The 25,737-nt window shown below is 33.4% G+C and overlaps 1 protein-coding gene across 17 annotated transcripts in view; it reads right to left on the bottom strand.

Annotated features, from left to right (window-relative positions):
• Positions 1-25,737, bottom strand: part of LOC145668426 (bromodomain adjacent to zinc finger domain protein 2B-like) — a 403,232-nt gene that overhangs the window by 73,995 nt on the left and 303,500 nt on the right. For 13 of the 17 annotated variants that reach the window (XM_081736246.1, XM_081736251.1, XM_081736248.1 and 10 more), the window contains 11 exons: positions 24,869-25,033; positions 23,702-23,903; positions 20,812-20,865; positions 16,653-16,866; positions 14,562-14,880; positions 13,018-13,466; positions 10,459-10,566; positions 6,509-7,037; positions 3,742-3,920; positions 2,385-2,587; positions 644-814 (listed from right to left, as the gene is read on the bottom strand). In XM_081736246.1, coding sequence (XP_081592372.1) covers positions 644-814; positions 2,385-2,587; positions 3,742-3,920; positions 6,509-7,037; positions 10,459-10,566; positions 13,018-13,466; positions 14,562-14,880; positions 16,653-16,866; positions 20,812-20,865; positions 23,702-23,903; positions 24,869-25,033 — 2,593 coding nt within the window. The remainder of the gene's footprint in view (positions 1-643; positions 815-2,384; positions 2,588-3,741; positions 3,921-6,508; positions 7,038-10,458; positions 10,567-13,017; positions 13,467-14,561; positions 14,881-16,652; positions 16,867-20,811; positions 20,866-23,701; positions 23,904-24,868; positions 25,034-25,737) is intronic. The other 4 variants (XM_081736249.1, XM_081736262.1, XM_081736258.1 and 1 more) reach the window with 3 other exon arrangements.

Below are 25,737 nucleotides of genomic sequence, written 5' to 3'. Positions count from 1 at the left end.
TAACTACCTCCTCTCTTTGAGTTGAGTTGAGCTGATTTTGAGTTTAACGTCCCGTTCAGCATCGAGGCTATATGAAACGTGAACCTACTGATTAACGTGGAATCCGAACCACATGAGCTCCCGCCGGGAATCAAACCCGGGCCTCCCACGTCAAAGACGCGTACGCTAACCGCTTAGCCACGGAGGAGCTCTCTCCTCTCTTTGAGATTATGGAATCAACTATCTCTACACGCTTATAATACAAATATGAAAATATGTAGTTAGTTACCCTAAATAATACAACATCTGTACATAAACATACACAATGATGTTAAACAGTTAAACCAAACCCAAACCACTTGGAGTAACAAACTATTTTTGTGAGCCCAAGCCTATTCCAGCGCCATCTGCTAGCGACCAGCCTAGAGGCGAGCATGTGGTTAGCGCGCTGCGACGCCCTATCTCTAACAGGCGCATTAGAAGCTTCCTACACCTAGTGGCCGTCACGTCTTGATGTTGAACAGTTACGTTCAATAAAATCACAATTCTCACTAGGACTCCTTTCTCATGTAATCATCTTCATTATAAGCTAACTCTCACTTATTTATTTATTTATTTATTTATTTATTAACAGGTTAAGATAGATACTTTATAGAGATGTTACCTCATTTGTTCCTTTTGTCGTTGAGCTTCTTCTTTAGCCAATCGCTTGGCCTCCTTTGCAGCTAAGAGAGCTTTTTCCCTTTCCAACTGTTGCTGGATCTTGTGTTCATGAGCAATACGAGCCAATTCCTGGGCTTCTAGCTGTCTTCTGAGCAACTCCTCTTCCGTAACTCTGTAATATAAAATGCAGTAGTTTCATCATAATCATATTCTATGTAATAAAAATAAATTTATATGTAACTTAATAAATAATGCATGCCGAAGATAACATTGAGGCTATTTGGCAATTTGAAAATGCTTCATTATTTATTTACTTATTTTATATTTCCAGCACATTAAGACCGTGTAGATACATTTATATTTTGATTTTCATGTTTATTCTGACATTTCTTCAGTACATTCACAAATCAATATATCTAAACCCTGTATTAAAATTAATCATTAAGTAACAGTATAACAGTCATTTAGCTAAAAATTATCCAGACAGGGATACTCCGGTGCAAAGCGAATTCATAACTAAATATATTTGAAATTAAAGGAGAAAGAAACAAGACGAAGCGATGTAAACATTACTGTATATTTAAAATTCCGATGTTTCTGTTACATCATGAAGATGGAACGGTAGATTTAAAAGAAGGTGATAAGAAGATAAAAGAAGGTAGATGATGATAAAATATGATAAAAGAAGGTGAAGGAAAAGGAAACCAGACCATACGGAAAACCGACCCCATACTCAGTAAAACCCAAACCCTATCCCAGCTACAGACTAAGATGATACTTGCGCGATGTACCGAAAATTGCGTTTACAAGAAATATCAGGACATATAAGTGTAAAGTTAAATAGAACGACAATAAATAAAATAAATAAAAAAAATAGCATTGTTTATATATGACAAGTATAAAATAAAACAAGTCAAATTTAGTCTGGGCCAATAGGTATTACCAATTATGTACCAAAACCTACCAAATTAACCACTTCCATAACTTGGCTGCTCCTCAATTTGACCATGCCCGTGAAAGTGCAATCATGTTAAAATAGCCATGTGCTATTATTTCTGCATAATTTGTATACATTGGACACTTTCCACGGAACCAAACGGGGGCAAATTTAGACAAATTTCACTGTATGTGAAATACTGTAATGAGCACATTATTGAAATTATCTGAAAAGTACTCAAACATTACGTTGGCAAGGAAAAATGACATGAAATCTATAGTGTGTCTAATTCAGGGACTAAATTCTAATATGATCCGTGCAGGAGGCCTAAACCAAATGTTACCTTGATTCAAGAGGGTAGCTTACATCACGAAGTTCTATCTTAGTAATGAACCTTAATGAATATTTAAAAAAATCAACATGCTGTTAAAATTATGACTACAAAATACGTATTTCTATATGTTGACATTCGAGACACATGCCATTTAATTTTAACCGAGAGATTTGGTGGGGAGCCACGGCTCTCCTATAAAATTGGTGCAGGGGGCTCAGCCTCCTCGGAAATTAAATCCTGCATCCACAGTTACGCCCTGCAGGCTAAAGAGAAACTATTATTGAAAGTGAATAACTTACGAAATAACTGGACAATGAGAACGTGGGAGAGGAGGAAATGGGAGAAGCCCGAGAAAACCATAGACATGGTGCTGTCTCCTATAAATTCACATAGCCTGGGATCAAACCAGGAACCCCTTGCACAGGAGAGACGGAGCTCGTCTTCGGCAGAAAGTTTTCTTATTATTATTACCTTGTGTGTTTGCTTGATCTTGGTTTCCAGCCTTTTGACAACCTCAACTCATCTATTCGCTTTACAACTTCCTCCTCAGACAGACGAACATATTCTTCGCCGGTAGGGCCAGGCGTTGGCTGAAGGAAGTCGCCCATCATGACTTTTGAACTGAAGCTGAAGTTCTCTCGTGATATGTCTGAGATGTTGTGTTTCTCCAAATACTGAAATAAATAAATATACGTATTAGATACCCTGATTAGAATTATCTGCCACGAATTAGCTTTAGTAGCAAGGATTTAACTACTACTCTTAACATAAGAGAAATGTGTTTTATCAATTGGCCAACACGTATATCATACCAAACAAGATTTTCTAACAATTGTGTGCAGTTACCTTAACAAAGTTGGTTAACCAAGCCACACCAACTAATATTTACTGTTAGATCAAACAGGCTTGGATACGATACTACTTGAATGATTACTACGGTTCTCAATATTGAGAAAAGTGATTCATTTTGATGCAATATCTAGTAATTACATTTTCACTCTCGTATTTTTCAATTTATGTGAGCAAACAATACAGTGTTCTAAACGTAACCTAATGATAATTCGAAATATTTTATATATTAAACATTGTAACTAAAGCAAATACTTGAAACTCAAAAATACGCATATGAACTATCATTAAAATAACTTAATTATAAATAAAGAGTTGAGTTTTGTTTTGCACAAAGTGCTTATAAATGTGATACTTGCGGTTAACAAGTAATGAAAGTTAACCTGTGCAACTAAGAGAGAGATATAATATAGATTTGTGATAGTTTGTTTAAGATGGATTATGATTCAAGATTATAGAAGAATTATGAAGATATGAAGAAGTATTTGTTAAGATGATGATTGATACTAATGCTAGTTCTATGAATATTATAGATGGAATAGAAGTATAACAGCCATACGGCGAAGATTAATAATAAAGATATATATATAAGATATTGAGTTTCTTATTTGCGAAATAACTACTTATACGAACTGAGTATTACGATTTTAGAAGCTAACATGTTTCAGACAAAATTCTCTTGAAGAAATTTTGTTACATACATGAAACTTAAATAACTATATGTTTTCGCAGAAATAGGTTTAAACATACAAAGGACTGAAAATTATAGAGCCAAAAGCCAGGACATTTAAGGCCTTCTTAACTTGGCTAATAACCTTAAAAACCAGTTTAAGAAAAGAATGTATTTCCTAATTTTATTCTGTCTCCTTTTTACATTTCTGTTTACATTTTATGTCGATCTAAAATTCCGCATACGCTTGTAACTGAAGATTTCATCTCTGTTGTACGTAAATAAATAAAAGTATTTTTATACACTTACTCGAACAACGTCCGGGTATTGTTTAAACCGTCGTCCACATGGAGAGAAATAGCTCACTTCTCCTCTGATAACTCCAGTTCTACTCAAACCACGAATTACGGTTTCTCGCCTCCAACCGTGCTCTAGTGGGATCCTCAACTCCCGTTCATCGATCATTATTTTTCGTCTTTTCACTTGACCTAAAAATAAAAGTTATCACAATATCAAGACGTTAGCGCCAACAACAAAAACTGTTACCTTACGATTACCTAATGGAAATATAATTTAGAACATTCTGCTGGAAGTTTGATCGAAAACACTTTGAAGTTTCTAAAGCTTAAGGACAAACTGAAAACTACTTAGATATGGATCAAGGAAGCAGAAAGCAAGTATTCAGTAGTTAGAATATAGATTCTAAAGAAAGGTATTAATTGTAAGTTTTGTATAATGGTTTAATACTATGCTAAGAGAATTAGTATACTTTCTATGAAAAACTTGTTATTTTAACTCTATACAAAATTAAACAGAATACAAAGTGTGGAACTCTGAGGAGAAAAATTAAACAAACAATAAACTGAATCAATAGGTACGCCAATAAAAATGAATTCCTTAAATTTTCACTCGCTCAATTTGTTGTTTAGGTTATATAGTTCAACACATGATTTGTGTACTGCGATGTAATATCATTTTTATTTTATTTACAAATAGTAGTATTATTTTCATGATACTTTATTATTAAATGTAATTGCACAATTATTTATGGATACTGATTTAATGACAGAAATCGACACATGTTGTGAAGTGATTAGGCAAAATGAAATTTACTACTGAATGCGTCTTGATAAAACATTATTCTAGACGTTTCCAGTTACATGTTTCCTTCGAGTTACTGAAAATTTTCTCGCAAAAACAACATAATAATAATAAAAAAATAAATTAATGATATTCTGTACTTACTTACAGTTTATGAGTCGTTCTAGGATGAGATCAGTAATAGTTAACAAACAAGAACCGTTATTTTTCAAAATTTTGATGTAAAATACGGTTTCCCGCTACAATTTTAAAAATAAAAACGGCTTCCTGATGAAACACGCTGGCATCTGTACTTTCACATTTGAAAGAATTATTATTAACTAACATATCGATAACTTGACTTCTTATTCACACAGTAAAACTTTGCTTAAAAGGACAGTTAGATTTCTGTTAGTCCTAAGTTATACTACGGATGGGGATGTAAAAAATGTTCTTATTTGTCAGTGTTGCTAGGTTTTACTCTGCACAAAGTACAATTTAAAAATTTCAGAAATCTAACTACCTTTTAACGTAAATTTATGGCCTTTGTCCATAAGAAGTTGATAACTACAGTATACATCAGGAAGTTGTTGTTTACATAAGGTTAATCAAAGAAGAAAAATTACACATAAAAAAAAGAAAAAACTGAACAGCCGAGTTCTTGACCATTAAAGATTATTATTGATCTCATCCTAAAACAATTTGTAATCTGTAAATAAGTGCAATATACCATTATATATATATTTTTGTGGCGTAATTTTCAGTAACTAACTCCGACCTACCGAAGAAGACTGAAGTCTCTGTCGGAATAGTGTAGCCTAAAACAAATTTTTAGCAAAAGTTTTTTTTTTTTTTTTTTTTTTTTTCTTCCTAACCATTAATTTACTTATATAAGTCACTGGAAAGAACGAAAAGCTCCTTCCTGGATATAGTTAGTTTTTCCGCTTTATATCTAGCTCTATAGATAAAGCTATAGAGTTAGATACTTTTATCCCCCCCCCCTCTCTCTCTTTCTTAAAAACGAAAAAATTAAATTATTCGAAAGAAAATACATTCCTATAAAATTACATATATGATGTTTATTATGACGTAAAACGTATTTTAAAGTGTTTTATTTTTATTTATTTACTTTTTAAAATGTTTAAATGTACATGCAAAGAGATGCAGGAACTGTGCAAAAAAGTGGATGTTAATACTACCATAAACGTTATACCCCGTACATTTGCAAATTTGCCATCATATTTTACAATTCCTTACAAAAGAAAGACAACCAGTACGCGAATAAAGTGTCTATTAGAATAAGTTCTAAAGAAAACTACAGATTATGTTACAGCTTGAGGCTACTGAACGTTAACTCTCTTCTACAGTACATCTATCAGAGGTCAGGTTAAAAAAAAAAAAAATCTAGATTCAACCATGGCAATAAAGCAACTATGACCATCCAACAACTGAAAAGAAATTTTAACAAAATCACTTGGGATTATGCATTTAGAAATTGGTCTTTTCTGCTGAAGCTCATATTAGAACGATAGAAAATAAAAATGTGAAGCACTAAATAACAAGTTAAAATCAGAAGCTCGTTGCGGTATCGGAGCTCAAAATAAATAAATTAATTAAATATATTGTCCTTAACAGAATTTACTGTTAGATTTCGTACCATTACTGATAAGGTATACTCTTCTCATACAGGAAATTCACAATGATAGTCTTCCTTTAATGCAGATGTATTGTCTGCCATTCAGAAATGTTAATAAAATTCTGTGCTTATTACAGTGATATCTTAATAAATTCTTTACAACAATATATACATTAAGAACTTTGTAGCGAATTTATTATAATTTGTTTTTACTCCATCCAATCACACAAAAATCAGAACTCTTGGCAAATAAACATTGAAATTACTAATTTCAAAAAAAGCTAGGCGACAGACACTTGGTGCTTGGAATTTTTCGAACTTTGATTACCGTTATTATTATTATCATTATCAAATATATACCTGAACCATCATCTTCAGCTTCTCTCTTCTTTGATCTGTCACTCGAAGACACTTCATTCATTGGCTCTTCACTAGACATTTCGGAATCACTTAAGCCTTCAGAGTTACTATCACTGCTTATATCCGGTATACTACTGTCGTCACTAAAATGAAGACTGCTCCCTTCAATTGCACGGATTTTTAATTTGCCATCTTCCGTTGTCGAACTCACTAGGTGTTTCTTTGGCTTCAGATTATTTTCGTCAGTCTTTGAGTCGTTTCCGTAGCTACCTTCACTACTATGTGGGGAGGAGGATTTCTCAATGGTAAGTTTCTTCTCACCCTGCTGCAGCTGTTGAGGGGATGGTTGTTGTTGTTGTAACTGCTGTTGCTGTATCATTACATTCGATTTCAGCAGGGACACCTGGTGGTTTAAAGTGGGAACAGTCGGCTTTATGCCAAGTGCTCGACTTTGAGCAAGAAGAGAGGCAACCGTATTCTTCTTTGGTTTCGATACACCTCTCCCTAGGTTTCGCGGTCGACCGTCAGCCTGGAAAACAAATTAGATATATTAAGAAACTTTTGTTTGAAACACAATTATACACTGATTATCAGTTCTTTCTAAAACTTATTACAAGATAAATCCAACTAATAAACATCTATAGAAACCCCATTAGCTTATTACTGAAGCACGCTAACTAAAATTTCTTTCCGAACACGACATTTTAGGTTTCAAGTTCCTCTTTTTATTTGAATGAGGTTCTGAGAAGATAGAAACTAGCTGATCTTGGTTTAACGATTCAGTCCTACTTCACATTTACGAGATAGCGTGTAATACTAACCCTGAAGAAACTATTTATGTTATTTTGTTACTGCATCAATAAGTATTACTAAAAATAAGAAGTTACGGCGCAGATTAAAGAATGCATTAAGTTAGGAACTACAGTAATCTACTGACAAAATTTAGGTCAGAAATTATAAAACAAATATTTCTAAAAGAGGTGAAACACTGACGTAAGTAAATCGATAAGGTTAAGTTTGGTGCCACAGTCATTACACAACGTGAAAGCTGGAAGACTATAATCGTACTTATATAAATAGTAATTAAAATCAATTATGGAAAGGAAGAAAACGAAATCGGTTTAACGTTTAGCACTTTTATGCTTTCTAGACAAGAAATCAGGATAAGTATGAATAAATGACCACGAAACACATCATGATATTGTAAACTCAGAATACCTTGACAAAAATCACGCATATAGTATTTACCGTCGTCTCCAGTGCTCAGAAACAAACGATCTAGAATCACTAGGGTACTGTGCACTCTGTAAACGTTAACACAAAAGTAAACGTACTAAAGACTTTTAAGAAAACTGACCAATTAATCATCAACCAAAATGGGTTATGTTAAAATGGGTTATGTTCCTTGATGCTCACAGGTTGTACAATTAATTCCTATTAAAATTATTGCAGAAGTAGAAGAAAACAAGAGATGAAAACATTGTGAAAACAAGAGCTGGAAACAGCTTGAAAATAATAATAACAACCTGGTGATTATAATATGTTTTTATAGAGAATCTAGAATATTAAAGGACACATTTCAGTATACAGTGATGAATGTAAGAGGAAGTTTCTTTTAAATTTAACTGAAAGTATACGTTCTATATAAACTAGCCCCAGATACGCAGTTTGCTGTGTTAAGAAGGTTTTGAGTTTAACGTTCCACGATTATGTGCCGGGGTAAAGGAAGATTGTAATGATGAGATGGATGATATGGTGAAATGATGAAAGTGTAAGGAAACGAAAGAACCTCGAGAAAACTCAACGCACACCCACCACAAAGCCGACTTAGCACGAGATGAGATCAAACGAAGAACCCCACGCATCAGAGGTGCCACCACCATCCCTTAAAAATAATTAATCTGAGCTAGTCGATCCCATACAATGGAGAAACAAGTGAATATCGTTTCACAGTGTGAAACTAAGGCTTTCAAACTATGAGAATTTAATAGTAAGACTTGAAATAGTGAATTTACAATAGAGTAATAAGATCAAAGATAGAACCTGTTCCTAGGACACTGTATCCATACCAAAAAGCCATTATTCGCCATCCCTTACTGTTTTCGTTCTATGGCGATAAACGTTGAAACCAGGAACGGCTAATTTTAAAACTTCTGGTTTGAATGCAATTTCAACAGAAATAAAACCTATTCTTGGGACACGGAATCGATCAAAAAAAAAAAAAAAAAACTGTCCTTTGAAAATCAGTATTGAAACCGGAAGTAATAGTAAATTCGAACCACTTCCTGCTTCGCTAGTGTGTTGTGGATATCATGATATGTAGTCCTGAGATGATGAATCGTTTGAAAAAAGAAGTTTCTTGCTATTTGTTGACGTTTTCGTTCTATGGCGATAAACGTTGAAACCGGTATTGAAACCGGAAGTAATAGTAAATTAGAACCACCTCTGGCGTTTCTAGTGCATTGCGGGTAGTCTTTATATGTTGCCTTGAGACTCTGAATCGTTTGAAAGAAACCGCTTCTCGCTATTTGTTATCGTTTTAGTACCATGGTGATAAACGTTGAAACCAGAAATTGCTAATTTGAACCACTTGCGGATTCAATAGAGGGATAATGGAGAAGACACAACTTATTCTTGGGACGCTGAATCGATCGCAGAAAACGTATCTTGATATGTCCATTATAGCTCTGTGCAAATCAATATCGAACTCGGAAGTAATCTTAAATTTCAACCACTTCCGGTTTTGGTAGTGCTCTAGATGGTCGTGGTAGTTTGCCTTGAGACGCTCAAGCGTTTGCATAAAGTAACTTCTCGCTATTTTTATCGTTTTCGTTTTATACCTTGAAACAGGAAACTACTAATTTAAACCACTTTCGGTTTGAACAGAGAGCTCCTCCGTGGCTAAGTGCTTAGCGTACGCGCCTTTGGCGCGGGAGACCCGGGTTCGATTCCCGGCGGGAGCTCATGTGGTGCGGATTCCACGTTAATCTGTAGGTCCACGTCTCATATAGCCTCGCTGCTGAACGGGACGTAAAACTCAATCAATCAATCAGTTTGAACAGAGAGTTTACAAACGAGATGGAACCTACGCTAGGGACGCTGAATCGATTGCAAAAAACGCATCTCCATATTTCTTACCATTTTTGCTTTGATACCTGTCGACAGACGGACGGACAAAGCCCTTCTATAAGACTTCCGATACTTATGTATAGCATAGTTTGGAAGTCTAAAAATTAACGCATATTTCATGAACTCTGGTGATTTGGGAGTAAGTTTCGTAATAATGATGACGTCACAAAGATCACGTGTATCTAATAACTTCGTTAACAAGTAATAGTTACTGCAACATGTCATATCGACTGAGTGAAGCCAATGCACGTTAAGTACAATATTCAGAGAGGCCACATGTTTTCACTTTACCATTCTATCGAAAGTGGAAAAACTCCGGCTCTATATTCAACGAAGAATCTATCCTAACTATATTCTGCCCTAATTATATTGAATCATTATATCTCACTTGTAACTTACATCAGCGAAGATTACGTGACGAGATTTTAAATAACAACAACTTGAAATATAATGCACTCTAAATAAAAACGGTAAACTTTACAGTTCAACAATAAAAATTCTGTTTCTTACTACTCCTTCTAAATCATGTTTATTAAAAGAAAAATAACATTGTAAAGGGACACAGGTTTCTCTTTTTGAAAGATAACCATTATATTCAATAATCAGCACTACGAACCTAAACTTATATTAGAAGCTGAATATCATGAATTCACAAGCAGGCTACCTACACTAGCTGTGACTGACTAATTAATTTCAAGCTTGTTATCTACTGATGCGAACAAGGCAAGTAATAAGAGGTAATCAACACACTAGAACTGATTAGAAGTATGCATTATAAGTCTATTTTTCATCTTTTTTTTCTTCGCGGAATGTGGACTTACTCGAGGAATATTTGGAAGAATCGGATTTAAAACCACTTCTGGTTCTGCTTCCTGCTTTTTCGGAGTTTCGTCCACCTTATTAAGCAGTTTCCGCTGCAGATCCAGGGCCTATTTACAAGAAGCAAAATGGGGGCAACATAATCAATAAATGATCATATTACGTCTTTAGAAGTAAAAAGTAACAATAACAAACACAAATGTTTTGAATTCCTAGGTTTTAAATGCGAAGTAACTCTTAATTATTTCGCAATATGTAGTATTACACTAAGAAACTGCTCTATTATTAATAGTTTAACGGTTACAGGTTAAGCAGGAAATTCGTACTAACTCCACTCGTATTTAATTCTACCCTTGAAACATACGCATTTAATTTAATTTAATCACTAAACAGTATATTTAATTATGTAAGATACATTTAGCACAAGGTCACACATTTACACAAGTGCAGTGTTTGAATCACCATATTCTCATATTCTATTCAGTTAAGAAACACAAAGAATCGAGTATTAAATATCAAAATGACAGTTTAATTAATTCAATGATGCACATTATACTGTTCAACTATCAATAAGATAGGTGAACCGATTTCATTAAACATGCACCAATATCTTAATTAAAATTCCAAAATGGTTATAAGCTACCTATCATCATGCTTTCACTACATGGAACTGATCAATAGCTTAAAACGTGCAACAAGACATGCAAAAAATTATCATATAAATAATTTTATTATTATCACATTTCCTTTTAAATTACTGACCACACACAAAATTTGGTATATCAGAGAGTCTTACTACATATAACAAGAATATATCAGTGACTTGCATTCCACATGATGAATTCAAGGATAACTTTTTTTTTTTTTTTTTTTAAATCACTGAAAGTACACACACGAAGCTTGGTTCGTAAGACTCTTTCAATACATAGCGTGTATATCGGGAATTTTCAATACAAAGAATACGAACATCTCATTCGCTTGAATAATTTCAGAAATTTCACTCTAAATTTAATGATTATACTCATATGTAAATACTGGGTGGTTGTACTTATGGACTGTATAACACAAAGTCTCGAATTTTGGAATAGAAGCTGTTTAACACACGAAACATTGTGTAAACTAAATTTTCACATGCATGAACTTCGGAAACAATCTTGAAGGGTTAGAGAAAAGGAGAACTCAACTATCATTACATGCTTTTCTGAACTGCTGAACACGAAATAGGAAAAGTGTACGGGGAATTAAATATTAGGGAATTTTATTATTTCTTCTGAATAGTTGTACATTATGTCACGAAATTTGGTATAGTTGGGTTTTTCTATATACATGTTATGAATAGTGGGGTTACATTATTCATTTGCTCGGACTTCCACACTGAAGAGGGGAGAAGAAAATGGGTACGGCGATGACGGAGGTGGTTTCTGTGAACCATTGGACTGAAGGAGACTTTGGAGTTAAGTGGAAGGTTTCGAAAGTACACTTGATTCTGGAAGTAGCACCAATGATTGAGTTGGAAGTTGTCTAGGTTTCACACATTAATTTGCTCATATTCGATCATATGTTCTCTGAATGAGAATATAATACTTATCCTCTTCAGATGTATTGTGATATTTAGTCTTCTTTCAACACTGAAACTATATGGCTATATGGCACGTGAAACTACTGCTTAAAATAGAATCCAAACCACACAAGCTGTTACCGAAAATTGAACTCTGGTCTCCCATACTGAAGTGCGAAAGCTAACTATTTAGAGATTACAGAGACAACTATTGGACTAATATTAGAAATGCAGATTATCTGAACAGTTTCTGCGGTATGGGAAGAAGATACCAGTATGAAGGTGGAGGTAACGAGTATGTAACTCATAAGCATTGCAGTGGAGATATATGTATATCCGAATTCAGCCAGCACTACTACTTAAAACAATACGTAATTCTATAAAAGTAATAAAACTCACAGTTTTCGAGATTATAAGAGATACGAGTACACTGGAAGTATTGTCAAGACTTCAATTTTTACTGGAAGTCCAGTATCATAATTTTGCATACTGATAAATGCTTTTCGGTAAAGACACCTTAATCAAGAAGTTAGTATTCGGCTCGGATGTTTTCTTCTCTTTCCCTCTGTATCTCTCCCCATAGCGTCCTGAATGACTATTAATTTGAATGAATTAAATATGTTCCAAGACCATAAAGCTATTTAAATATTTAATATTTGTAAATTAAATGCTATTTTCCAATTCAAAGTTATTAGTATTTCATTTACTGGATACAAAATTAGTATTTGATTTACAAACACAAAGTTAGTATTATTTAATTTACAAACTGATACATATTTAGTATTTCATTTACAAACGGATACAAGGTTAGTAATATTTCATTTACGAATATGTATGTATTCTATATCGTACATTAGCAAATATCTGTCAATATTATTTTAACACAACATTCTAACATTCTCGTTTGTATTGGAATCTGGAATGCAATATTAAATTTTCTGCATAATATCTTTATTCTATAACAAGATAAAGCTAAGACTATAAACAAGAGTATTATACAGACCTTTGATTGAGAGTCTCCATCGTCACTTCCTCCTCCTCCTCCTCCTCCTCCTCCTCCTCCTCCCTGTTTCGATGTATCCGGTGATGCGAACAAGTGAGCCAGCGACGATCCAGGTAGACTGGAAGATGCTAAAGACGACGAGACGAGTGAGGGAGTGGTCAGAGAGGTCACAGAAAGAGAAGACGTTGCAAGCGTGGGAGGTGTTGCAGCAAGAGACGGCGTTGCTGTCAGTGAAGACGCTGCACCAAGCGACGATGTTCCCAGTGACGACGAAGGGGTCAGCGGTGAACTTGCAGCGTGCGATGAAGAACTACCGATTGATGGACTTGCTAGAGGCGAAGGGCTACCAACTGTTGGACTCATAATGGAAGAAATTGAGAGAGATGAATTGGATGTTGGCGTTGATGTCTGGATTATACGCCGTGGTTTCGGACCTGGCTTTCTTCGAGCTGAAAGGAAAGAGGGGTGTATTATTACTCAATGAAATCACAGGATGCATATCATTAACCAGAAAAAATATATTCACCAAAACACCCATACAAAAATTCCACGCATACGTTTGAACGACTAACACATACATATCTTGTCGGTATACCACTATTATAGTTGAGTACCGGTAAGGTGGAAAACAATACAGACTTCACAAACTTCGTCAAATTGATTTAGTGGAATAGTCGTACCGGCTCTTTATAGCAAGTCCATTTAATTTACAAATGTGCTGGACACAGTTATATAAGTTTCCGGCTTATATTACATTGACAAGAATTTTTAAATTCAGATAAGGTGAAAAACACACAGGTTTCAGAAGTAACCAACAGTGATCGAGTGGGATATCCGTAACGGCTCTTCGTATCAAGTGAAGTGGTATTAACAAGGTAGTATTGCACAGATACATGATGCACAGAGACAGTAATTTTACGAATTTAAAAATAGATCAATTAACACTATTTTTACATTAAAAGAAACTGATGAAAATATTCAGTTCTACAAGCAGCTTGATGTCCTAAGGAACCTGCACTGAAGATAAAGACAATTGGTCGTTGAAATGTAAGTGTTCAATTTGTGTATACTTTAGTGGTTATATTTTTCCTGGTTAGGGTCATATTACACTTACAAATTTAATAGTCATATTATATCTAATTTTAAGTGATTATATGTAATGTGATTTGTAGCATTAACAGAATAAAATAGATCAATAAAATCTTACGTACAGAATTATGTGAATATTTTTTAAAGAAAGTTAAACATTTATATAAAAAAGTATCCTAATAATCTGAGACATGACGCATTTTAATATAACAATGAGATTTTGGTCTCCCCAGCTACAATTATCAGCAGTGTAATATCAAGAATAAACAGAAAAGAAATTTGAGAACTACATTTTCTTCATTTAACATACTGATGATGGCAAGAATTTATTTCTAAAGCTGCAACTATTTTTAATGAGATACTTCAAGTGAGTATCAGATATTATTATTATTATTAAATAGTATAATAGAATGTATATTAAGTAATAACCTATAAATATGAACATATATGCTTACATATTCTCTCGGTGGAGGTAGGGGTAGATGTACACGTCGTAGACGCAGTGGTCGATGAAGACGTCGTGGTTTGAGGTTTCATAGACAAATTTAGTGGCGCATCGTCTGATGCAGACGCCGTAGCTCCTGCGGTTGACACAGACGCAGAGGCCGAGGTGGAGGAGGAGGAGAACGCGCTAAACGTAGGAATATTCAGTGACGCTAGACTATTTGTACTTCCAACGGACCCATTTGTTACGGTTGTGCTTGTGTGTGCTGGGAGTTTGATCACTTCGACTCGATCCATTGGAGATGATGTTGAGCGATCTCTTGGAGTCTCCTGTAGTGAAAAATTAAAACAAAAAAGTTCTGATAATAATACCATAATAAGAAACATACACATTTCGATGTAGTACGATTACATTAACTGCATACACAAATGTAGAGATTACACCACTTCAAGTTACCAAGCTAGAGAGAATCATGAAACAGAATTTACATAAATATGAATGAATTTTTAACCTCTCTAGATACTTGTCTTTCAGAAACGATTTAGTGATTTAGGTACTCATAATGTGTATGTAATTTGACAACAGTTTGACTAACAACTCAACGCGAGAAAAAAAATAGACAATATATGTGAATTATATTCGTGAATGAAAGACTAAGGCAATAGCTTACTTATTTGAGCAACGATTTAAATTATCGGGATAATTATTTAGATTACTTATCAGCACGCTTACCTCAGAAGGAATTACTAATGCCTTATTATGGTCTGGCAACATTATGTTTTGGAAAATAGTTTTCCAAACATGTCAGCATTTTATCAATGAAGAAGAAAGTGTAGGTTTTCTACTTTCATTGTTTAATAAGTACTAAAGTTATTTTCTTTTTTCAAAATTTTGAAGATATAAAACTACTGTGTAAATCCTGCACAATACATAAATCCTACATTGGGTCTGCAGATAGGCAACCAAAATAATTATCCCAATCAATTAAATCACTGCGCATTTTCCTAACTCTTTATTAAAGGAAGTGCATTGTACAAACTTTTAACTTAGTATATTCCTGAAATTTACGTTTTGAGTGCTCTAAGCATAGAAGCATTTGAATTAACAGCGACTGTATGATTGTTCTGCTTTACATAGCAGATCTTCCTTTCACATTATATAGTTTGACTGGAGAGTGTCAGAGCATCATCTTCAGTTCTTTAACGTTCGGAAGTAATGTGAATAGTGTTCAGTACAAAGTAAGCTAGTAATACAATCAGTGTTCAAATGCTATGAAGTAGCGTGATTCGAAGTTGTTACAAGGATTTAGTTTAAATTCAAAATTTTGCTTTTAAATGAATTATTCATAAGTAAATTTCGGAAACAAAATACAAATTTTCATTTCCGTCTTTATTTTGTCCTTCAATAATAATGATTATTCACGGCAACTAATATTACAATAAGTTTACGGTTGAACATGTGCCATAAATTAACAGAAACAATACCATTAAATCATTTAATGACTTGATAGGATACATATTAAATACTAACTAAAATTGTACTTATTAAAAAAAAAAAAGAAAAAAAAAGAATATACTTCTACTGTGAACGTTTCGACAAAAGCTTATTGTCATCAGAAAGATTTTAAATCAATGTTCACTAATTATTACTTGTTAGTGTTACAGGGTTAGTGCACAAGAATTTCGTTGAAACATCACTGTTGGAAAAGCTAAGTTTTTGTTTAATCAACAGTAATGTAGCTTATCTAGGAACATTAGTTGTCTCCAAGTATCTGTGATGAGGATGGCAATAACAGTTTGCCGAAAGGTTCACAGTAAAAGTATATTCTAGGTGTTTTTGGTAAGTGCAACTTTAGTTAGGAGCCAAATCAACTGAACAATCCCATGTTATTAAGTAGCAGAACTGAACAATCCCATGTTATTAAGTAGCAGACAGCAACTTAATCCACGATATTGATTTGGACTATTTCCTTATGTCCAAAGAAGGTAATACAAATTACATCTAAATATTGTGATATACATATTTCCTTTGTGTATACTTTATTTTATTTTTATGTTATAGGAAAATGAATTTATCAACTTAACTTTCTCCTGCTACATACCAATGGCCTTCTCTTTCTTTCAACAATAAGACCTGAGGATCCAGAGAAGCCCATCGAAGGAACAACGGTGACAGACGGCGGGTCCAGAGAGATTGTTTTCTTCCGCCCTCTGTTAGTTGTCCCAGGAACCTTTGGCCCAATGATTGAGGAAGTATACTTAATAATCTCGGTATCTGGAGGAAGACGAACACCTCCAAGAATGCTCGATGGATCACTGCAAAATGAAATTGATAAATTGGCAACAACACTTAAAATTCAAATGTATTTTGACAACTCATATAACTATTGAGAATGGTGTCCTTAAGGTAACGGATATCTCGTGAAATTAAAATGAAAATCAAATCATGGTGCTGCTCTTCCAATGATACCGTAATATATCACTAAGGTTGTTTATTATTATTATTCACTAGCTGCCTGTTTGACCTTTATTTTTCAAATAATATAGATAAATCTATTAAAACCTAACTACTCAAGACTTAAAAATTAACTACTTAAAAAGGAACAGATTATGTAAAAATGGACAATAATTATTGTCACAAGCCTGTATACAAGCACAGATTTTGAAAATAAATTAAATTTAGCAACTCTGCTACACGAGTATTCCAACAAATATCACCACCACTTAAATATGGTATTTGATTACTTCAAATCAACTGATGAGTACTTTAGAATATTTAATATTGAAGTACAATGAACAGCACGATAGAATTTCACATATTTGCAGTAACATCCCTAAAAATAATATTACATTTGATTCTAAAAAGCACTGTCCTAATTTTCGATCTTAGAAACTTATGCTACAGATTTTTTTTTTTTTTTTTTTGTTTTAATTATTATTTTTATTAAGACCTTAAATTTTTTCGCATCAAGAGTACTTTTGAGCCTGCAGATGAGATCAAACAAGAGTATGTGTAAATTCATTATACGTACATAGACTACGTCATTACTCAATTTTAAGTATTGAGTTAGAAAGTATTAAGATTTACTGCAGAGAATTACCCAGCTAACTCTTCAACTCGTGCAAGGGTACTTGTTTAATGCAATGCAATGACAGTTCCAAAGATAAGTTCACTGAACTGTGCGATCACGCTGCTCTGTGAATAGAAACTCTTGTTGCAATAAGCAAAGGTAACATATACGTGAACGCAAAAACACTGTATATATATATCCCTCTGCAGATTTCATATTAGTAAGTTAATTTAAATGTATACACAACGTTGGAAAACAATCTAAACATTTTTTTAGCATTTGACTGATTTTATGTAGACAATGTAACAATCGCTTTGTTTCAGAAAAACACGAATCATGAAATAATCAAAAATTTAGTGTTAACTCTGTGAAACCTGAAAAGGAACACGCACATTAAAATGTTATAGCAAACAGCAATCTTGTGTCCATATATGCAAAAAAATCGTGACAAAAGACAAATGACAACTACTCAAGCAACGGCCATCAACTCACAAGTTACAAAAGAAATCAGTGCAAAACTGATAATTAAAAGATACTTATTTATAATCATTGTTATTACTGTTACAAAATAATATTTAAAATAAATTCAGGGGATTTTTCCCCTTTCTGTGCATGCAGCATACATTAAGCAAAACTAGTTCCTTACAAAATAGGACTGCATTCATTGAAAATACGACAAACCTAATGTATTGGTATGCTAATCCCAATATTCCAGAAAATTATTTCTTACTCACACTATTCACTCGAAAATTAATTATCATCACCGTTCTGTATGATTATGAAAAATTCAAATGAAATTTAAAATTACACATTATGTTCTGTAGGCTAAGTGAAACACACAGATAATGCACGTGAATGATGAAAGTGAAATAACTAATAGAATCTTATTAAAATAACAGGGAGCAAAAGCATTTAAACAATATCAATAAGTAGTATTCGTATACCATTAAGTTCAATGACGGAATCGAATTTTAAAATCCCGAACACGAGAGACGAATACTCTGTGAACGAGCTTCTGTGTCTCTCAACCAATAGTTACTTAGGTTCGATTGAAAGCAAGTGCCAATTGAAAGATATGATTTTCGAGTCATTATTTCTAAAGAGATAACTAAAACTATCCAAATTATACACAAATATATCAATTTACAGTGGACATCAAATACTTAAAAGCGAGAAAGATCTTAGTTCCCCATTTTAAATTTATCAATTTTATGGGACAATTATATGAAAAATATTTCAAGTGCCAAAGCTTCCCCTCCCTCCCTTTTTTTTTTTTTTATTTATTTATTTAAAGAAATATTCTGAAAGAGATCAGTTCACTCACTAGTTTACTGACTTACCTAAATATGATACTACTTCATTCAAAAATTGAAATAATATAAAAAGAATTTCATTCGTCTGCAATGTGTTCGTTATACAAGAGAACATAGAATAGCCGGAAAGAAGACAAAATTAATTTTGTCAAAAGAAGTATTGAGTGGTACGTGAAACTTCTAAGAGCTCGACTGTATTGGTGGAAATAGACTGCTTAATAATAATATACAAAATTTAAAAACTGTAAAAAGCATAATACACAAACGGCACTAACTTTAGAATATATGTAAGCCTGTATATAATCTGTTAGCAAATTATCTTGTAAATATATCTACTATTTTATTTTCAAGCTTCAACAAGATAATTAGCAATATAATTCTTATATGTTATACCTACATTTTGTCTCATGAAGCAAACAATTTGTTATTCAAACTCTAAACCATTTGTACCTTACACGAAACGTTTTGTGATTATTCCAGAAGTTTTACACATGCTATAGCTAGCTAATGGATGCTAAAATCTTCGGAATATTGAAAGAAATTTATTGATAATTAGTAGATATTAGGAGCACCAGACATTTGAAGTGTATGAAGCTGCATTCTATTTTCGTAAGCTGATATATATCAATCTCCTACTGAATTATAAAGTTCTAGTATGTACCTTGTTTTTATTTCAGTACAATGCAATTCTAGGAGCAAAATTGCGTATTGATTAAATTACAGATCTGGTTACTATGCAGAACTGAATGAAAATTAAGATGACGTGAGAATGGTTAATCAAATCAATTCATATGTTCTATTAAATACATCAAACAGTTTCGCGAATATATTATATATATAAACAACTGTTATCTATGAAATACAATTATTGGAGTAAACGAAATATATACTAAAATAAGTTAACGAAAAAAAAAAAAAAATGAATTACGAGCATAAATGGATGATTTATCGTTGAATAACAATCATTTAATTTGAAACTGAATGATCTTCAGTAAGCAGCAAAAGCAATGTAGCTGGAAAGTCACTTATTCAAAAGCACAATATCAACTGGGACTAACCTTGGTAACTTCGTCATTTAGTAACTCCCACCTTTCTCAGTGGTGTTTTCTTAAAACATCTACTGCAAACTCACCACGTCATGTGAAATCAATCGTCATAGTATAGAAATACTAGACAAAAACATTTCTTCTAGTGATAGAAGTATATACAAAATACTTCGATATTATCAGGAACAAAAGTTGCAGCGTAAAATATTTTAGATTTCATAGAACTACTCTGATATCTATACCACAACGACTAATGCCATGTTATGAGTTCGCAGTAGACGCATTAAAAATGTCTCTTGAGGAAAATGGGAGTTTCCATTGAAAATCGGTTATAACTGAATGATGAACATATACCAAGGTTACTTCAAGTTAATATTTGAAATCATGCCTGAGTTTAGTTCCTTACATTAAGCATTATATGTTATATTCACAGTAATACCGAGAATTGGCTATGCCATTAAAATAAACCTATTACCACACTATAATGTGGTAGTAGGTTTACACCACTAGTCAATAATGTACTCCTACGAGACTATAATTCTGAATATATCAAGTAAAACTGATAAATAAAATTACTACAGGCAATATAAAGACTTTTCATCATACCTTTTCTCTCTCTTCCTTTTTGTTTTCTTAAATTATTATTTACAAAATAAGTGAAGCATAGTAACGCAACTATAAATTGAACTACATCTAACTTTGAACGATTCAACTGTGCAAGCGTACGGAAACATTCTTCAGTGCATGATGCAGCTGCACTGTGAAAAACACATAGCATAACAAAGAAATAAAACAAGAAATTAACACGTTGTCATACAAAGCACGCAATACCTTAGAATTCCATGAGACCACGAGCCAGGCCAGACTGTTTCAGAAGGTGGAAAGCTGATTTGTGTGAGACAAAAAGAGTAGGATTTTATTACAACCTAGCACTACTATTACTGTACGATGAAACGAAAAAGATCCTACCAGTAGATTCTCGCTTTTCTGTATGTATGTATGTGGGGGTGTATTTTTGAACAAAATATACATTTAGTGGCAACACTAAAAATCATCAAACGATGTAATATAAAACAGACACTAACAAACATTAGTACCAATTCGTAATTGAAAGCAAAGCACAAGAATCTATATTACTCTTAGAGTTTATATCCTGTAATGGTACTTTTTGCAACCTGCAATACAACTTCGTCTTGCACATATTTAACATTAGATCTTTACTTTAGCTTAGCTGAGCCTTTGATACGTGTGTTACTCTCTCTAGAAGCGAGAAAAAAAATATATCAGCAAAAATCCATAGAAAAGACTTTTGTACATCGCCTCAAAGCACTGCCAAATACTTTTGTATTGAGCATATAGTTCTTGTTTCCAAATTAGCGAAGCATAAGAATGAATCTTACATATAATGCAACCAGGTGTGTAATGTATATCCTTAAATGTTGATACTGAAGTTGAAGTATTTATTGTGTGAATTGATGCAAATGAACACAATTCCAATAATCTAGCGTACTAGCATGGGGTTTTGCGACAGAGTTTTAACTTTATTTTTCATATATAAGGAAGGACCAAGGAATCCCTGCGTATACATACAGAAATCAAAATAAAAATAGAAAGTATCCTACATTACAGTTACGAACAAAAATACACAAAGAAACCTAAATATAGACACACACGTTTTGAGACTGAATAACACGTCATCTGAATGTAAACATAGGTGAAAAAAGAAAAAGGAAACTCGAAACTTAAGTTCTCTGTCATTTGTCACTGTCAGACAAATTGAATGTTACGTTATGTTATGTTCGAATGTTATAACGGCGAAAGTGTGGCCAGGGCGAAGCGTCAAAAAAATGTCAAGAGAAAGGACAGGAGTTTACAGACTGCAGAAAATCACTAGGTACAGAGAAACAAAAATAAGAGCTATAATGTGGAAAGTCAGAATATGGTAACAGCGAGACAAGAAGGAAAGCTGGGATAGGAGAGTGGTAGAAAGAAACAATGAAATAAAATCTTTAAGTTTTACGTCCCACGATTATGTCGGCTAGGCTAAAGGAGACAGTGATGACAAGAAATGAATGAAATGGTGGAATGAAGAAAGTAGGGGGAAACGGGAGAAAACCCAAGCACACAGTGTTTGTCCACCACGAAGCTCACTTAGCACCCGCTGGGACCGGACTAAGGACCCAATGCACTAAAGGTGAACGCTCTACCACTGAGCCACCGTGGAGTGGTAGAAAAAGTAGAAGCAATATGGATGAAGGAATTTTGAAAAAATAAAAAGAGAAGGGAAAATATTAAAGTAAATAATCATAAATCAAATACAATGACAATATAATAATGTAGAAAATTGTGTCTTACATTCTTATATTTTCATTGTGAATAATAATAATAATAATAATAATAATAATAATTTACCGCATCATCATTATTATTATTTAAAGATGAAAAGGGAGGAAAAAGGGGAGACATGCGGAAACAATGAAAGGGCAAAAGGTTACGACCGGTTTAATCAATACTTCGCTTGGCAAACAGAATGGAAATATACATATATATTCACACTTATCTTCAGCAATACCTTATTATAAGAATTCCAACATTTTTTTACACATCTAATCGCTTCAACTGTCAGCTGTCAAATGACGTTGGGCCGGACCGGTGCGACTCATACCCTGAGATTTGGGATACCAACGCCACTTCGTGCGCAAAAACCTCACTACTTTTTAGACTACCTGATAATACTAGTCGAAGAGTAACAAATACTATTCTAAAAAAACTGAATTACACTTTGCTCGTAGAGAAAAATGTCAAGGAAGAACGATTATAGGGCCAATTATTCTATTATTCAAAATTTTCTTCCTTTTTTTAAACGAGTTCTGACAAAGGTCATTTTTCGTTGATATTGCTATTGTAGATTTCCTTTATTTTCATCTCGTGTCTCCACTGAAAGCTAACTTTATTTTCCCTCAATGAAAACAGCATACAGAAACACCACTACTATAACAGAGGAAGTGTCTTTTTCAGCTCAATATGCAATTGTCAGTGTACTTTCGTAAGTAGGAAACAGTGGTGGTGATTTGTTGAAACTGTAAAGGAAAAGGCCCATACCAAGATATTACTAAACAAAAGGACAATCTAATCTTTTTTGTATGGCTAGTTGAAAAGAATGGAAGGAAAGGTATGACGATGGGAGGGGAGGAGTATAACGTTGAGTGTGGTTTATGCAAAACTAATTTACAAATGATTGTATTGATCTTGCTTTAATTTTATCTGTCAGCCATTTTTTCAACATATTTTCATGGTCAAGAGTGTAGTTTCGTAGCTCAACAAATACATTCGCACTAACTTAACTTAAATTATGCGTGAAAGAAATAAACAAACTGTAAAGCAAGTTCTTCAGTAACCAAAGCACACTTAGATTTCTATTATCATATTCCATTTTATTCGTCCAAATCTAGTTATCAATTATATCGTTACCATGAATAATTACCTAACACCTATAATATCTTTTAAATTTAAGAAATAGAAAAATAAATATTAGTAATATGTACCAGAGAAAAAGATAACTTGCATAGAGATTGGTTAGTTCTACACCGAAAAACTTGAGCTATAGTGGTTGAAAAATTTCATGTAATCGCATCGATAAAAATACACTAGTTGCTATTGGGTTAATAGCTCATAAAGTAATTAATAATCACTTTGCATCTATGTAGTAACAACTGTTTACCTGATTACGCTTCCTGCTGTCGATGAGGTTGATGTCATTGTAGGCACTGAGCTAGTGGACATTGTTGCAGACTTGGATGAAGATGACGTAAACGTGGTTGTTGTAGTTGTTGTAGTCACAGATGATGACGATGATGAAGTACCGGATGATGATTTGGAAGTCGATGATTTACTACTACTGCTGCCGCTGATTTTCGATGAACCTGAAAAGTGCCAGGATTCAATCAGAAGTTGTTTCTCATATGTATTAAATGATTACTATTATCTTTAATTTATTATTATTTTTTATTTAGTTTGAACTTTCGCATCTATTCAACGACCACACGCTTACTAAAACAAAAACAGAAAAAAAAAACATACTCGACCATACTGTACTTGGACCTGGTGGCAGCTCTTGAGGAAGTCACATCGTTAAAAAAATATAATTATTATCGCTACAAGCTACAGGAAGTACTTACCTAATGTCGAATTAGGGCAATACGTAAGTGTTCTCTTAGTTTGAAGCGATAAAATTCTAATTTTCAACGATATGATTTTCCTCAAGAGCCCTGCTTGAACAATACTATTTCCACCTTAATAATGATATAGTAGAACTGCTAATCCACCCACAATAACCTGATTGCTAGCTAGTAAAAAAACTCAAGTTATAAATACCTGAAATAGCTGTTATAGAAGTACATTGGAATAACAGTAGTTAGAAATATTTTATACTAGATAAAGTACGTCAACGCAATACTGTATCAGTTTATAATGGTCTTTCAATTATTACAATTATTATATATTAATCGGACTATAAAATGAATAGGATTTTTAAGTTTTGAAGCTACAAATATGAATAGATCTTCAACATATTTTTTTTTTGAGTTTCAACATGCATGTATTAGTTGTACATTGCATTAAATTCTATTCCACTAGAATGTTCTACTGTCAGTTGTAGGATATCACTCCTACATACTTTCATATATTAGAACTTATGAACTAGTAAATTCCACACACATTCCTTCTTTTCTAACTAGCAGTTTGTAAATATAGGGATAATAACCAGAATTATAATCCTATTTTTCTAATTTTGCGAAACTGCAAATATAATAGGATCAGTGAAAACACTCAATGATTTTGTCTGGAAAGACAAGAAGTTTCTTTAATGTTCAAAAGGACTTCTACTTACTATGTTGACTCTGCGGTGGGGCAAGGAGTTCAAAACCTGGTACCAAGGCATCTGGTGCTAATCCTCCAAAAGGAATACCACCTGAAGCTTGCAGCCTAGCCAAATAGTCTTGTGCAGCTAAATGCGATGCCATTGTCCACCAGGCAGCACCTGGAAAATTAAATACTACTAAAAATTCTATATGTGCACTACACATATGTGTATTTGCGTAAATTTACATCTAAAGTTCTTATTAGGAAAAGTAAAGAGGCATATATTTTATTATGTACGAACAAGAACATCGCACACTTATCCGAGAACTACATTTTTGTACAGTTCAAATCATTATGTTTGAAGGTTAAGTGTATACTACATCACTACATTATGACTATTAAGATAATATTTATTCAAACATATAGTTTGTTCTTATGTAGGAATGTACGAGCACCTCGAACCTCCAATACATTACACATTTAGTTTACAAAGAATTGCTAATACATTTTTCTTTCTGAGAAAATCAGAATGAACTCTGTTTTATTACATTTTGACATCTTTTACACATCGGTACCAGTTGGCTAAGGACAGAAGTCAATGGAGAACTGTTGTGAACGCGACATTGAACCTCCGGGTTCCACAGGATATAGACTGAGTTAGTTACAAATCAGTACTAAAGTAAGAGTATTTTCTCAACTGAAGAGTTATAGGTGGTGTGCTATTTTGAATATCAAGAAATTATAATTTTATGAATGGCGATTATTGGACACTGAAATCGTTGTAGTCTTGATTCAAGTCTCCCTAAGTGCTAGATTCCACTTATTTCAACAAACTCCGCCCATTGGTTAAAACAGCTTTCAAACCACAGAACAGTGCTTTACAAAGCATTTTTTACA

Source organism: Thermobia domestica, chromosome 13 (genome assembly GCF_964235325.1).
Source record: "Thermobia domestica chromosome 13, izTheDome1.hap1.1, whole genome shotgun sequence".
Taxonomy (NCBI): Eukaryota; Metazoa; Arthropoda; class Insecta; order Zygentoma; family Lepismatidae; genus Thermobia; species Thermobia domestica.
Note: the sequence above shows the minus strand (reverse complement) of the source record. Positions and strands in the feature narration are given on the sequence as shown.